At 42.4% G+C, this 16,684-nt stretch overlaps 1 protein-coding gene across 4 annotated transcripts in view; it reads left to right on the top strand.

Annotated features, from left to right (window-relative positions):
* The window catches only part of LOC143023514 (uncharacterized), a 551,512-nt gene extending 537,407 nt beyond the window's left edge, over window positions 1–14,105 (top strand). For all 4 annotated transcript variants that reach the window (XM_076182052.1, XM_076182061.1, XM_076182068.1 and 1 more), the window contains 3 exons: window positions 5,561–5,688; window positions 6,888–9,267; window positions 12,637–14,105. In XM_076182052.1, the coding sequence (XP_076038167.1) occupies window positions 5,561–5,688; window positions 6,888–9,267; window positions 12,637–12,968 (2,840 nt within the window). In that variant the 3' untranslated portion in view covers window positions 12,969–14,105. The remainder of the gene's footprint in view (window positions 1–5,560; window positions 5,689–6,887; window positions 9,268–12,636) is intronic.
* Window positions 14,106–16,684: the final 2,579 nt, after the last annotated feature.

Below are 16,684 nucleotides of genomic sequence, written 5' to 3'. Positions count from 1 at the left end.
GTTTGTAAACCCCAGGGCTTGTGTGTGTGTTTATATATGTAACATATAAGTACTGTATGTGTATTGTATGTTATATACATATATAGTGTGTGTACTGTATATGTAATATATGTATTGTATATGTAATGTGTATATATTTGTCATATATATATATATATATATATATATATATAATATACCTGTGTATATGTAAATATTGATATGTATATGTAATGTATGTAATTGTATATGTATATATATGTAATTGTATATATGTATTGTATACATTTATATATATAATATATATGCATGTCTATATATAATATATAAAATGTGTATTTATGTAATGTGAAATATGTATATGTAATATGTGAAATATATGTATATGTAATATGTAAAATGTGTATATATGTAATATGTAAAATGTGTATATGTATATATGTATATATGTGTAAAATGTAAGTATATATGTACTTGTGTGTATATACCCGGTATGTAATGTTTGTGTATATGTAATATATGTATATGTAATATACATGTATCATATATACATATACATGTATTACATATATACATGTATTACATATACATGTATTACATGTATCATATATACATATACATGTATTACATATACATATTACATATACATGTTTTATATATACATATACATGTTATATATGCATATACATGTTATACATATACATGCATTATATATACATATACATGTTATATATACATATACATGTTACATATACACATACATGTTACATATATACATGTATTATATACATATATTACACATACTTATATTACATATACATATTACATATATATACATGTATATACATATATATATACATATATGCATACATATTACATATTACACGTCACATGTATGTATATATAACAATGGACTGCAAATGCATGCATATGAATATATGGACTGCAAGTGCACGCATATGGATATATGGACTGCAAATGCACGCATATGGATATATGGACTGCAAATGCACGCATATGGATATATGGACTGCAAATGCACGCATATGGATATATGGACTGCAAATGCACGCATATGGATATATGGACTGCAAATGCACGCATATGGATATATGGACTGCATATATATACACAGTATATATAATATATATAATAGGGACTGCATATGTATGTATATATATGTACTTCATATGTGTGCATATGTGTGTATATATGGACTTCATATGTATGCATCTATGTGGACTTCATGTGTATATATATGGACTTCATATATATATATATATATATATATATATGGGCATATATATATATAATATATATATATATATATATAATATATATATATATATATAATATATATATATGGGCTGCATATATATCCCCAGTGGTGTAGTCTTTTAGGACCAGATTCTTTACTTCCTTTTCCCTCCATCCCTCCTTCCCCACCCTTCAGCTTGGTGACGTCACCAAGTGACCTTCCCATTCACCCGTGGATTTGAATCTTCAGCCATTTCACCCGACACTTCCTAGGTTGATTTGAAAAGTCGGTTAGCTAGGATAAAAGCGAAATGTACCAGATTAAATGATGTCGATAATAATCTTTACCTATCTGTCTCTGCAGCTGTCACAAGCTGAATAAAGCATTTTTAAGAAAAATAAACGTGTGAAGGACAATATAAATGGGTTAACATAGCACCTCCCTCCAACTGAGAAGAAAGTTTGGTATTAGCTAAAGTGCAGCACAGGTACAAATTGTAACACTTAAGCCGAAGCTTTCTCGGCTGAATAGAATCGCTCTGCATTGCAGTAGTTGCAGTAAAATGAGGCCAATGCAGAAGTGATAAATGTACTTGTTCATACGTCCGCCCCCAAGGTAGATTGAAAATTCGCCTATTCATCTGCGTATGGACTGTATAGTCTATTTTTGAGTGTATATAATATGCTTGTAATACTGGTTTCATTTTGTTCCCCCCCCCCCCAATATAGCCACTCCAACTAACGTTTAATTTCTGCCAAGTTGAAGTAGTGTATAATTCTAACGTCAGACCAGTTTTATTTATCATGGGTCATTGTCACCTAGCTGATGCTCCCGTCACTGAAACGAAGTGGCTGAAAAAATTACTTCATATTTATCACATCTGCGGCTGTTCGAAGATGAAGGCTGATCTTTGGATCCTTCAGTTCTGCCCTGTAATCAGTGCAGAAATGTCCACTCCGTATGAAGATATGGGGGACAACGATTAAGTTTATCGGGTAGATTTATGAGCGCTAGCAGATAATTATACAAGCAACATGATGCTATGACTGAATGAATTTAATATAGTGGTCTCTAGAGTTGGTCTTTGACAAAATAATCGTGGGGAATTGGCGCCGAAATGACCCACGACTGCATTGTTCTTCTTCGGGCATTTAGGAGTCGGGAAATGTCGTTGTTTCTATAACCGAAGGAGGCAGATAATTTATCACTATCTGAAAAAAAAATCTGAAGTTACTGGGGTTGGAGGGGGCCACTGGGTGTTTTCGTCGTACGTCTGACAGGTGGGACAGAGGAATCGCCCGCCACCTTCCTTCTCCTCCTCCCTGTTCCCCTTCCACCGCCGCCACCGGGACCAGTTACCAACATTAGCAGTTGGCGGTTACGTAGAGGAGTGACTGAAACGAAGGAAGAAACGCTGTAATTGGTTAGTGATTCTTCGTGGGCCTTACAACAGAACATTTATATTGGAAACCGCAAACGGAGGTATATAATTAAAAACGTTTACACTAAGTCTGCTCAAGGATACGGTAAGGTGTGGGTGTCATCAATTCGCCATACCTCAGGGTTAGAGAAACCGGTACCCAAACAGTTAAATGATCGTTTTATCGATATGGACAACCGTCGGCATGCGTCATCTGCAATCGATTTGTGCTTTCATGGAGTTGTGGAGCTTCGCTGTGATTGGGGTTTTGTGTACAAAGGGGTGTGCTTTGTGTCCGCGAGTCTGCAGTGGCCGTTCTGGCGGGACGGGGATAGAAAGGGGTTGTACACGCGACGGTCTCGTAAGCACCCAAGTAACATCCATGCATGTTAGGCTTGGATGAAGTGAGTGGAACCGGCATGGTATTGGGGTGGGTTGCTCATAGGCGGTAAACAAGTCTTCTGCTGGATTCAGGTAAGATTATGAACCTTCCTAGCCTACGTTGTTGAACAACACTCCTTGTCATTTGCAGGGCTTACAACAGCAATGAGTGTTTAAATGTCACATTACTATTAAACAATAGTGCATATTTCCAAAGAATTCGTTGCTATTTTTTTAATCAGACGTGGTTTTATACACGATATTTGTATCAAATCATATTGCCAGACTGCAGAGTTTTATGCAGCTGACGAGAGCAGATCATAGCATCAGTTTGGTTGCTTGGCATACCAGGTTCTTTGGAGCATCTTTGCGTTGCTGGCCCACAGTGTGAATGGTCTATGCTAATAACATTTGCATCGCCATGACTAATGTGGAGGTTGCAGGATGTGAATAGATGAACGCCATCTTTGCTCCATGCGCATGGAGACGGCAGCAACCCCGATACAGAGAACCTAGCCGGGGCTACGCTTTGTGCTAAAATTCAAACCATAGCTAGGCCTTGCTGTAAACCAGGTGTTTGGATAATTTAGTGTTTTGGCGGAGTTGATAAAATTGGGTGCGGTTTAGAAAGCACCGGTTACTGTCGTCGCCAGCAGGACCAAGGTGGCGGTGGTGAAGGTTGTAGGGAAGGTGTGCGAAGCAACGTTGTGCTGTGCGTAGAACCCCTAGAACTTTGTCTTGTTTGTTAGATACCATTGTAGTAGCAGGCGGCGGAGGTGGCCGATGATACGGGGAGCGGCTCTCTAGGTGTGCTGGCAGGTTGAAGGGGTTAGACTTCGTCTTGCATACCAAAGTCATACCTGAGATTGACTCCCCGACCTGCTCCCGCCGACAGCGACTGCCAAGGTCACGCAGCCCCAACCAACCCCGGGAACAACTACCGTGCAGTTCTCCCGCCGTGCTGCGTTTTGTCACATCCTGCCTGCCACAGCGACTCCATTATTGTAATATCTGGAGTACCCAAACTGCCACTAGAGTGGCATGATGCCTTGGTATGAGAATTCAACAATGGGCGAGTCGGCGTTGTATTCTTTAGTTGCTGTCGTCCTTCCATGCGGTTGCTTAATTCTCAGGATCCTGCAAGCATCTTTGCTTTACAACCGGCTTCGATTGACACTGGGTTATGGTTGCCTGTTGTCATGGTAGACAATTCTTTTCCTGAATCGTGTAATTTGATGCCTCGTTTTAAAGCAAGTTGGTTGTCCTGTTGCATGTAGGGGGTGGAATGTCAGTTTTGCATGAAGAATTTTGTTCTGGCTTTTGATTTTACAGTAGGTGTATAGAACACGAACTAGGACTTTCATAAGCTTATCAAAATAGACTAAATATAAACACAAGTACATCTTTTACTAATACTAGGTTGGTCGATACTTTAGCCTAAACGATCGAAGCTATTCTTTGGGTGAGCAAATCTTGCATCAGCTGGAATGGACACAAATGAGTAAAGGAAGTCGTTGATGTAGCAGTTTACTACGTGGAACCAAACGCCTGAATTCCAGTTTTACTTCGAAAAGTTGTACTGCCCTCCGTAAGAAGATTACAGAGCACCAGAGGGACCGGGTATGGTTGCGCAGACAGGGGGGACGGGTATAAATATTCGATGCCAAAACATGGTAACGCGCAGTGTCATCTTTAAGACATGACCATGTAGCAGATTTCTCCACTACAGAAGCACTAACGTGTCAGTGATACTAAAATAGCACTTAAGACGTATATTAGTGACTTAAGTAGGCGAGATAAGCTGTACGGTGTTACATTTTTATCAACGAGGTTGAATGGGAATTTTTTTCACTCTTTTGATCCCTTGAGACCAAGAGGTTTTGGGTTTAGAAACTATGGATTATATATTGAAGCAAACTCGTGTTGACAAAGACTCGGGGTTATCTATTGTACCTCTAGGTGGATCAGGGATAACAGATGGGCTAACTTCAAGACTGCCCCCGCACATGATCCTCGGGAGTTAAAGAAAGGTCTAGATATTGATAGCACAGTCGAACTTGGGGTCCAACAACTACCCATAGGATTGCAACTGCGTATAGGTGAGATTGATGTTTTGAAGGCAAGTGGCAGGAAAAAAGATTCTTGGGTGTCTTGCAGGACATGTCTTGCTAGTACCCATCATTGATACTATGGACCAGTACAACAGACGTCAAAGCTCGTTAAAATTGTTATACAGAGGCAGTGAAGTATTGTGTACCACATCCTATTAATAGCACTTGAACTTGTGCTCTGCCAAGTTTCTTGATATTATAACAAGCTCATTACATACCCTGATTTCTATATGCCATGCCCCAATTGGACCATAGCTACACACCATAACATGTTTGATAATAGAGAGGATATTCATACATATATTAGCAAACCCAAATTGTGTATATTACCTTGTAATCCAAATTTCAGAACTTGATGTGTCAAGTAGGAAGATAATTTCAAAACAAATAACTTTGTCCTTTTTATTGCAGTGGACGCTGCTTTAGCGGAGTTGGACAGCCTCCCAGAGGAAGTCTGTGAATCTGGTGACGTAGAGGAGGAGGAAGAGGAAGAGGAGGAGTGGTCTTACTTCCGCATGGAGCCTCAGACTCACAAGAGAGTAAGTAAACAAAGGAAGTGTTTGTCAAGGTCATTTGTTAAGAGCTTTGGAACTTGTGTAGTACATGTTACAACCAGTGGAGCCACTGATGGATAATTTCAAATGTGAAATATAGTATTGGAATTAAGTTGCCAAGAGTTATTTAGGGCTTAGTGGAACAGCGTTGGGAATGAATTTTAATATTTGCATTTAATCTTCATGGTACACATTTCTATTTTTGGAAATTTACATGACAAGGTGAAAGCAGGGGTGATTAAGTAGAGATTTAAGGAAGGCTAGTAAAACTAGAGGTTCAGTATTTTCAGGTGAATATTTTGTTTTAAAATGGTATGAAAACCAGTAGATGATTGGAAACCACCACCTGCTTGCAATCCATTCATGGTACCTGGAGAGCAGTTTAAAAGTAAACTGTTAAGTTGCATAGTAGGAACCCTCAGTATTTAGTATGCTTATAGGATATGCAGGGCCACCTGTAGTTAACTGTAACTTTTGTATGAATACTGCAAAGGAAGTGTTACCATTGACTAAAGCTGCAGTTATTTGATAATGTTGTACACTAAACACTTCATGCATACATGAAAATTTTATGTATACCAATGGAACACTCAATTGCCTATCTTCAGATTTTGCTTTAATACATATTTGAGATCAATTTTGATCAGATAAGAGACATTGTTCAAGTGCTGCATAGCATAAAATTATTGAAAGTACAAAATTAGCAAGCCCATATAGGTGCAGTTATTGATGAGTACAAAAAAAATGCATCAAGTATTCCAATCTCATGCAGAAGACCTGTGGCTCCCATATCAGCAATAGTCACCAGGTAGATCCTTAAATTACTTGGGGAAGAAAAACTTCAAATTATGTTTGCCCACCTAGTATAAAATGTGCACAACACAAATTTTCACAATTTTATTTCAAATGAAAATGAACAGTTGGTGCTTTTAGAACTCTAAAATTATAACTTGATCTGACTGATTTCATGTCAAGTCTTGATGCTATTATTTATGGAATTGCTGCTTTACTAGTGTACTTTTTGATTGAACTGGTATTTAATAGATAATGGCTAAAACCTGGTAACAGTTCACAAAATGTATTGTTCCATGGTTTTGTATGTATTTAAGGTTAGAATTGCTGGGTCATCTTGAAATCTGAATAATTGCAATTTCCTATACTAAATTGCTTTTAATGTGTTCCAGGCTGAGGAAGAGTTTGTGAGCAACACCATGCCAGAATCTGATATGCCAGAGGTTGGAGGACAACAGGAGCAGCAGCAGCAGCAGGACGTGGTAGAGTACAATAATGATCTAGCACCAACCCACTTTGGAGGTCCTCCCATGACCCCAGAAGAACTTGATGCTCCATTTGGTATTCCCCAAGCCATGGATGTGGAACATGCTATGCCTATGGAAGCTGCTGTGGCTCCAGTCATGGAGAAGAGCTTTGGTTTAGATGCATCTCCTAGCAGTCCTCGTGCTGGAAGCCCACCTCGTTCTGTAGAAGGCTTCATCACCTCGGTGGAAGTGAATACACCAGAGGAGAGTTTTGCCACCAGTGTTTCCATCAACCAAAGTGCAGACATGTTTACTAATCCAGGGGTTGAGCAGTCAGGTCCTTTCAGTGTTTATGTGAGCAACTCGCCTGAACCTGCCAGCATGGATCCACCTACTTTCCCTGCTGGGCCACCTGCCCACCTGGAGCCATCCTCTCCCACAGCAGCTGCCTCCCCTGCATTAGGTTCAGAGGTAGAAGCACCTGCATCTCCCAAGTCAAGTGCTGAACCCACAGTAGAAATAGTCCATGCCCAGTCACTTGTTGAAGTGGACTCTCCACCTTCACCTGTTGATGCTCCCACGGCATTCCCCTCCAGTCTAGACCTTGGGGCAGACTCTCCAGCACCCTCACACCCATCGGACCCAGTTCAATCTGATTCCCTCTTGGCGGACAACTCATTCACTGATGAACCTGTTACAGAACCAATTACTGATGCCTTGGTAGACTTTGCCTCTAAGGCAGACATACAACCACGTGAAGCAGCAGATTCGCCTGGAGCTCCACTGACCCCTGCAACACCTGTTTCACCACAACTTGACCTACTGGACCAGATGGAACAAAATGAAGGCAAAATTGAAGATCAATTCATGTCTAGGCCTTTTGAGTCCGAGTTTATACCAGGTCATATGCCCCATCCCATGCTTGATCCTATGACCCAGTCTATGCACTTTGATGAACCAATACCGACATCTGTAGAAATGGAAAGCCCCAATGATTATGAGAGAGACTTGTTGGCACCACAGATGAATAAATCTGGGGATTACAGAGAACCTGTAGAAACCACCACTGCTGCTCAAGAGGCTATCATTTCACCTAAAGTTCCTGATGAATTCTCTTCTGGATTGTTTGCTCCAACATCCCCTGAAATGGCTTCGGTAGAATCCCCTGATGTGGTTCCAGTAGAATCCCCACAAGTTGCTCCAGTAGAATCCCCAGAAGTGGTTCTAGTAGAATCTCTTAGAGAGACCCCAGTCAAATCAACTGAAGAGGTTCCAGTAAAATCCCCAGAAGTGGCCCCAGTTAAAACGCCAGAAACTCCAGTTGGAGCAAAGAAAGCTACAAAAGGAGTCAAGGCCACTCCGGGTAAAGCCACCCCTGGAAAAGCAACACCTACACCAGGTAGAGCTGCAAACAGAACCACTCCTGCCAGAGAAGCTACAGCCAAAGGTACCCCAGGCACCACATCCAGGGCCACCCCATCCAGGGGCACCCCAGGCACCACATCCAGGGGCACCCCAGGCACCACACCCAGGGCCACCCCAGGCACCACACCCAGGGCCACCCGAGGCACAACGTCCACTCCAGGCACAAAGCCTACCACAGGCAAAACAACAACTCCCTCAAGGGCTGAAACCTCAAAGACTGCACCCAGCAAGCCTGATGTCAAAAAGTCCACACTTAGCAAGACCACATCTGCTAAACCTGCTCCTACAACTACAGCTCCAAAGCCTTCTACACGACCCACAGCAGCTCCTCGTACAACCACAAAGCCTACTCCAAAGACTGCACCAACCTCGAAACCAACAACCACCTCTCGAACGACTACCACCCGCCCAACTGCTACAAAACCTACACCTACCTCTCGACCCACTACCAAACCTACAGGTCCAGGTGAGGCCAAGAAACCTACCACTACCAGGCCAACTCCTCGCCCAACCTCCTCCACAGTAGGAACAGCTTCTTCCAGAACCACCACCACAGCCAGGCGACCAACCACTGCTCCAAGAACAGATGGGAAGTCTGCCACTGATGGTCCTTCAAGGTCGTTAACTGCCCGCAAACCCATGACAACCAAGACTGCTGTAGATTCAAAAGATTCTAAGAATACAACAAATAGGATCCTGTCAGCATCTCGCACCACAAGTACTACCAAATCTGCCACAGCCACAAAGACTTCAAGCACTACCAAGAGCATAGCTTCCAGAACAAGCACGACCACAACCAGCAAAATGAATGGAACTACAGCACCCTCCAAGACCAGAACCACCACAGCTGCCTCAAAGACAGCCACCAAGACGTCATCAGGTAAGTTCAATAGGAGTTGGCATATGTAAGATAAAATATTTGCTGTATTGGGTGACACTGCTTGTAGCAGGGTCAGAGAGGGAGAATAAGGCAGTGACTGGAATAGGGAAGGTATGCAATAGGAGAAAGTGGAAGGTAAATATGGTAAAAATAAGATGTACAATGGGAGAGGATGGCAACAATCTGGAAGTTGTAGAAGGGGCTGGAGGAAGTGGATAATTTTATGCATATGGGGTTGCATGTGGCAAGAAATGGAGGAGTGGGGTTAGGGGTAAATGGTAGATTAATAGAGACAGTCTTGGGGTTGAAAAATAAGAAAGCCATCTAGGAATGGATGCAAAATGAAAATTACATGGAGGGGAGATTTTGCTGACAATACTGTACATGGCAGAGACTTGGAGTTTGAGAGAGGCAGGAAGAATCTTAAACATGTTTCAAGATGAAGGGTCTTGAAGTATTATAGGAGTTACAAGGTTGGATAGTTAGAAATGAGGAGAGTGGGGTTGGAAAAGATGGCAGATAGGGCTGATAAGAGTATTAGGATGGTCTGGATTGAGAGAAACGAGGAAATGTCTTATATGAAGGTGTGATTGTGCTGATGACACTATAGGGGGCTTGGAGTTTGAGAGAGGCAGAAAGGAGAGGTTCAAGTGTTTGAGATGAAGTGTCTGAGAAGTATGATGGTAGTTACAAGGTTGGATAGTGAGAAAAGAGGAGAGTGAGGGGGGAAAGGCAATGGCAGATAATTGTTGAGATTGTTTGGATACATGGAGCAAATGAGGGAAGTCTATAGCAAGAGCTTTACCCCCCTTCCAATGTAGGTAGGTAAGTCAGAGGCACATACCTATTTCATGCCCTTCCACCCTTTCCAACCCTCCCATTTCAGCTCCTTGTGTATGGTCATCCCTGCATTTACAAACTGCCCTGGGTCAAACACAATGCAGTAAGACTGTATCCACAGCAAGGCCTCTTCGCTAAATTGGGGGGGGGGAGTCCCTTGTGCAGAAAAATGAAGACTGGGAGGGAGAAATCCCTTTGTAGATGGAGTGAACTTGAGGGGATGAGTTGGATGGATGGGCTAAAAGGGGCTTTGAGGAGGAGGGGAATGATTGTTGAACAGGGAAAGGAGGCAGGGGTGAGTGGAGAGTGGCTGTATGGATGATACTTTGATGCAGCTGGAAGGGATTTCTCCCCATCTTTATTTTTTGCATGAGGGGCCAAATAGGAGGGGTTTCATTAAGTGAAGCAGCCTAGCTCTGGTTGTACTGTCTTGCTGCATTGCTTCTGACCAGGGTGGTGGGCAGGAGACAGGGATGACACTTCATTCACAATGAGCAAAGATGAAAGGGAAAGGTGGTGGGTGCGTGTGGGTGCATACCTATGAACTGCCTTCCTCCCCTTTTCTTTTCTTTCTGAGAGCTGTGGTCCTCTTACAAGAGATCTAGGGAAGTGGATTGATTAATCTATATACCAAGGGCTTTTCTGTCTTGCCAGGGAGGTAACAAAGTCAAAAGGCACATCCACTCCCACCCAGCATACTTTCCTCCCTCTCATCTCTGCTCCTCATGGATGTTGGGTTATCCCACCCACTGCCCTGGGTCAGAAGCAATTAATATAAATATTTTAGGGACCAGAGGTATTTGCACCTTCTACCATTCCCATGGTCTGGTACCCCTCTAGAACCCTTTGATGTACCATCTACCTTTTCTAACTTGTGCAGCATTGTCCCCTAAGATGAGTACTCGGGATCTTCCTATCCATATACAGTTAACCTAAAGAAAACTCAACAGCACTGTACAGGGCAGAAACACGATACATAAGAGGAAGAGAGGAGTTTGAATGTGTTTGAGAAGAGGTGCCCGAGAAGTGATAGGAGTTACTAGGCTGGATAGAGTGAGAAATGAGGAGATTAGGAGGAGAATGTGCAGTGGAAAGGGAGTTTGGAGATGGGATTGATGAAAGAGTATTGGAATGGTTTGGACATGAAGGAATGCATGAAGAAAGATGAGCAAAAGATGTATAGAAGGCAGAGGTGGAAGGAGTGAACATGAAGGGACAACCTAGGGTGAGATAGATGGATGGGGGAAAAAGGGGAACATCTGTTGAGGAAGGATAAGGATGAATGGAGAATGGGTGTGTATGAATGATACTGTGATGCATGAGATGGGGTTGGTTGGGGGATAGGGGATGAGGGAGTATGTGTGAGAAATAAATTGATGCAGCCCAAAGGGATTTCTCCCAGTCTTTTTTGCATGAGGGGAAGGAGAGGTGGAGGTTGCCGATTTAATGAAGTGGCCTTGCTGTGGATGTGCTGTGTCCTGCAGCACTCTTGCTGACCCAGGACAGTGGGCAAGATGCAGGGATGACCTGTCACTCTCCTCTTTCTTTTCCTCTCTCTCCTCTTTCTTTTCCTCTCTCTCTCTCTCTCTCTCTCTCTCTCTCTCTCTCTCTCTCTCTCTCTCTCTCTCTCTCTCTCCCTCCCTCTCTCTCCCTCTCTCTCCCTCCCTCCCTCCCTCCCTCCCTTGTAAGGGGGGAAAAAAGCTTTTGGTATATGTATGTCAACATAATGTGTATATTCCTTAGTACCTTTTGAAATCTATCCTGAATTGCCTTCATACACACAACCACTCCAACAGTCAGGCAGACCAAATATCCTTGTAAGTAACATTTTAATGGTGAGATTTGAGAAACTACCTTGTTCCCGAGGGGTCAGAAGCTAATCTCAAGTTTACATTCCATGCCACATGCATGTATGGGCACACTCACATGTACATCACACCTAACATACACATGCACACTCACCGCACGTGTGCGCGTGCGCGCGCACACACACACACACACACCTACACCTACCCCTACCTACCTTGTGGCACTGTGGTTAGAGTTCTCACCTGCCGCCATGGTGGTCTGGATTCTTATCCCGCGCGGGGCTGAAATTTCAGTATTGCTGCACTGCAGGGTGTTACTCCAACTCTCATGGGCGGGGAGTCGTGTGTGTGTGTGTGTGTGTGTGTGTGTGTGTGTATAACTGTCGATCACAAGTCCAACACATGATCAAAGACCATAGTGAATCACACACACACACGCGCACACATGCACACACACACACACACACACACATGCACACACCAGACACACACACACACACCAGACACACACACACACACACATGCACACTAGACACACACACACATGCACACACCAGACACGTGCACGCACACCAGACACGTGCACGCACACCAGACACATACACACACAGTCCTGTCTTGGCTCCTTGTGTATGAATGGTAAAATCCAGCATTGTCTGGATTTCATATGGTGGCTAACAAAGTTTAGAGAAAATTTTGTAAGCACTTGTTTTATTTACAGGTGTTGGCATCAAGAAGACAGCTGTCAGCGCGACTGCCAAGACTACAGGAACGAAGACAAAAATAACAGAAGTTGCAGCATCAGCCACAGAGGTCAAAATGGAGCCAATTCTTAATGGGGAGAATAAAATAGTGGACGAAGAGACGAGTGTTGAGGTAGTGGAGAAGTTAGAGGCAGAGAAGTCTAGCATTACGAGTACCGAAGTTGTGGAGGAGTCTAGCATTACTAGTAGCCAAGTTGTGGAAAAAATAATTTGTGAAACCAGTTCCTCAGAGCAAGTTGTTACTGCAGAACAGATGAGCACAGAGTTGTTGGTCAATGGTGACCATTAGGTGGGCAGGAGCGGATTTCATCATTTTTACAATTTTGTCCAAGAAGGGCTTTTATTTGAATATATAGTACAGCAATGAAGTGCATTGCCTGATAAGAGGAAGTATGGTTTACAATTGGAATACAAAAAACAGATTTTGCAGAAGTATGCCTGTGTGCACACATGTCTTGGGGTCCAAACGTGAGCTTACTTCCTTTCGTGAGTTGTGCAAGATGGATGGTTCCCTAGTCTGATTCAACAAAAGTATAATGAATATGATAATCTATTTCAATTATGTGCGATTTGTGTATGTCTTCGATATTAGTCATTACTGCTATTCGATTATGTTATCATTCACATAGACTTTAACCATTTATATTTATGCTACTATGCCAATATTATTTAGATATGTACAAGTGTTTGGTGTTTTGAGGTTCTAATTACAAAATAAAAAAAGATCATCGCTATTCTTGATATTTAAATCGATATTCCTAGGTGGTGATCTGGCAGCCAGTGGCTGCACTCCTACTGCTGTGTAAGGCTGTCTCGATATCCTGCGCTCCCTACCTAGGATTAAGCCTCACTAAAAAGCTGCTTTATAATTTATCCAGTAGCAGTTTGTTGCTTTCCATTTAACACAAGCTTTAAGTTGGCAATTTGTTGTACATAGGTTGGATTGCAAGGTATAGTTCGGAGGTGCTAGTTCCCCTCACTGCATTCCTATGTCGTTTCTTTTTAATTGGGCAACGGGCAGATGAGCACAAGGCGCCTGTGTTGGGTTTGCCTTATCCGGCACTTGAAAGCTTACCTGGCTCTCTTGCTCCCTGTGACCGAACCTCTGTGGCAGCGGTAGTGGACAAAGTGGAGACAGATCTTGTTTGTACCATATTTGCTGTGGAAATCAGTGCCTTTGCCCAAATTTGAGTGAGTGATGATTGCCCAGATGGGTTTCTCCCAAGCTAAACTGATGAGAACTGGCATTATTTATTTGCATTTCTAACATCTTTATACACTGGCAGCTCTTTATTCACTTTTGTAAATTTTAAAACAAGTTGTGCTTCTTGCAACCAGTCATGTATCTGTTGGTTTTTGCACAACCCTGTTCTGTCAAAGGAAACGACTGTAATTATAGAATAAAGCAACCTACAGTCCCAAACAATTTGATTTATTCCCATAAGTAATCGAGATGTGCCTTATAATTTTCAACTCTAATTTCTACACTTGCAATACATTACCTACAGTTCAACATGCTAAGCCTTGTATTTGGAAGTCCCCTTGATTTTCAAACTCGTGTGAAAATGGCCTAGTTTTATGAAAAGAATCAAATAAATTAGGCAGTGTGATGGAAATCAAGGACATTAGTCAGTCATTCTAAACCATAGGTACAAATTCATATTCTCCAACTTTGCCTGTCAACTCCAGGTAACCAATAAAATGCTAATGGTAACAAATTGGAGAAAGGGGGGGGATGTCAGTAGAAGGGAGAAGACTGAAGATAGAGATGAGTGGAGAATGATTGTAAATAGATGATGCTGTGATGCATGGGAGTGGTTACGAGTGAATGATGTTTTGATAAAGCCTGAAGGGGTTTCTCATCATCATCTCTGCTCCACGAAGGGACAAAGGTGAGGTTGCAGATTAAATGAAGCTGTCTTGCTGTATCTTCCTGCATTGCTGCTGACCCAGGTCAATGGGTGAGATGCATAGATGACCCATCATCCAAAAGGGGCCAAGAAAAGAAGTGGTGGTGGATAGGAGTGGAATTATGCCTTTTGACTTTGGCTACCTCCCTTGTAAGAAAAAAAGCCTTTGGTGTATGTATGTAACAAGCTGGTACACGTGCACATCAAAGGATAGGGGGGGGAAGTTCAACATCATCAGGGTATGGGACAGACCCTCAACAGGGCATGATCCCAAACTATGCACATGTATGTATAATGCATCACAAGCAAGTGAATGTTCTAATGGATTAGTAAAATAGACTGAATACTGGAGAAAAGATGTTTGAAGATATTTGCAATCACTGATTCTAGTGGTTTTACAGAGGGTGGGCTAATTTGGATGAACTAAGAGGAGATACAGTACATAAAGAGGACATGGAAAATTCTACATACTATACTAGTGCGTGGTCAGATTGAGCCCAAGTTGTGAAGACCCCAAGGTCAAACTGATGCTGGATCAAGTGTTTGCGAGACAGGCGGTATGTTCAGTTTGGGTGGACAACTTAACATATATTGTTGGTAATTACATTGGGGGACCATTGTTCTTCTGAGGTATTTAAATTAGGTAGTTATTTGATCAGTGAGGACTCAAAAAATTTTCTTCAGTGTTTACAGCGTGGTTTGTACATTAGATCAGCCTTGTCCCAGTCCATTTGGCAATTTAATTCAGCAGTATGGAGGAATACTGCTGAATTTTCCATGGCATATTTAACTGAATTTTTCTGCTCCCTGATCCTAGGGGGAAGGTCCCTTCCTATTTGGCCCCAATACACTTTAGACTTCTAATATCTTTAGACCTATGGTGGACATTTATAGTGTTTTTTTATAATGTATATTATTTTGGTATCTGGGAAGGCATAAAAACCACTGCTACCCATTTTTATGCCATTGTTTTTTGGCTACCTCCCTTATAAGGGGGGAAAAAGCCTTTGGTATGTGTGTGTAACATTTGGGAGAAGATAATTGGAGGTGTACAGAAAGACATTATATGGAATTATTAGTGTTTTTTGTTCAAATTAAATTGGTTCTGGGGAGACAATTTGTAGAAATTTTAGCTTGGCTGAAGGCTTAAATTAGACACCAAGGTGGGTATCATATTTTGTAGATGAGATGTTATGGTATTAGTTTCAATGTCTAAGTAATGGGGGGCTACAAATTCTCTGCACTCTTAAGTAATGACCTGAAGCTACACTAAGTTTGATGTTGTTTGGATCATACATATACCAAGGCTTTTTCCCCCTTACAAGGGAGGTAGCCAAAAAGGAAAAGGCATTAAATCACTCCCACCCATTCCATCCCTGAATACACTCCACCCTCACTTATCTTAGCACCTCCTGGATGATGGGTCATCCCTGCACCTTGTCCACTGCCCTGGGGCAGAAGTAGTGTCGCTAGACACAGCACATCCACAGCAAGGGCACTTCATTAAATCTGCGACCCCCCTCTCTGTCCCCCCCATGCATAAAAGGAGAAGCCCTTCGGGCTGCGTCAAATCTTGCTCACACTACCTCACCCCACATCCCCCCACCCATTCCACCTCATGCATCACAACATCATCCATATACAACCATTCTCCATTCACCCGTCTTCTGTCCTCTCCCGTCCTTCCGCAACAGACTTTCCCCTCTTCCCCAAAGTCCCCTTCACCCCATTCATCCACCTCATCCTAGGACATCCCTTCATGTTCACTCCCTCCATATCTGCCTTCCATACCTCTTTTACTAGTCTTTCTTCACTCATTCTTTCCTATCTCCCAACTCCCTTTCCACCCCTGTTCTCCTCCTCACCTCCTCATTTCTCAATTTATCTAGCCTAGTAACCCCCATCATACTTCTCAGACACCTCATCTCAAACACATTCAAACTCCTTCTCTCTTATGTTCCATGTTTTGCCCCATACAGTGCTGTTGGCACAATCACTCCTTCATACAGTCTCCTCTTAGCATCCATTCCCAAATGTCTATTCCTCATTACACTTTTTAATCCACCAAGGCATTTACTCTCTTCTCTCAATCTAC

The sequence above is a fragment of the Oratosquilla oratoria genome, chromosome 3 (genome assembly GCF_046742065.1).
Source record: "Oratosquilla oratoria isolate Oo_2021 chromosome 3, ASM4674206v1, whole genome shotgun sequence".
Classification (NCBI taxonomy): Eukaryota; Metazoa; Arthropoda; class Malacostraca; order Stomatopoda; family Squillidae; genus Oratosquilla; species Oratosquilla oratoria.
The sequence above is the reverse complement of the archived record's forward strand: the minus strand, read 5'-3'. Positions and strand labels throughout refer to the sequence as shown.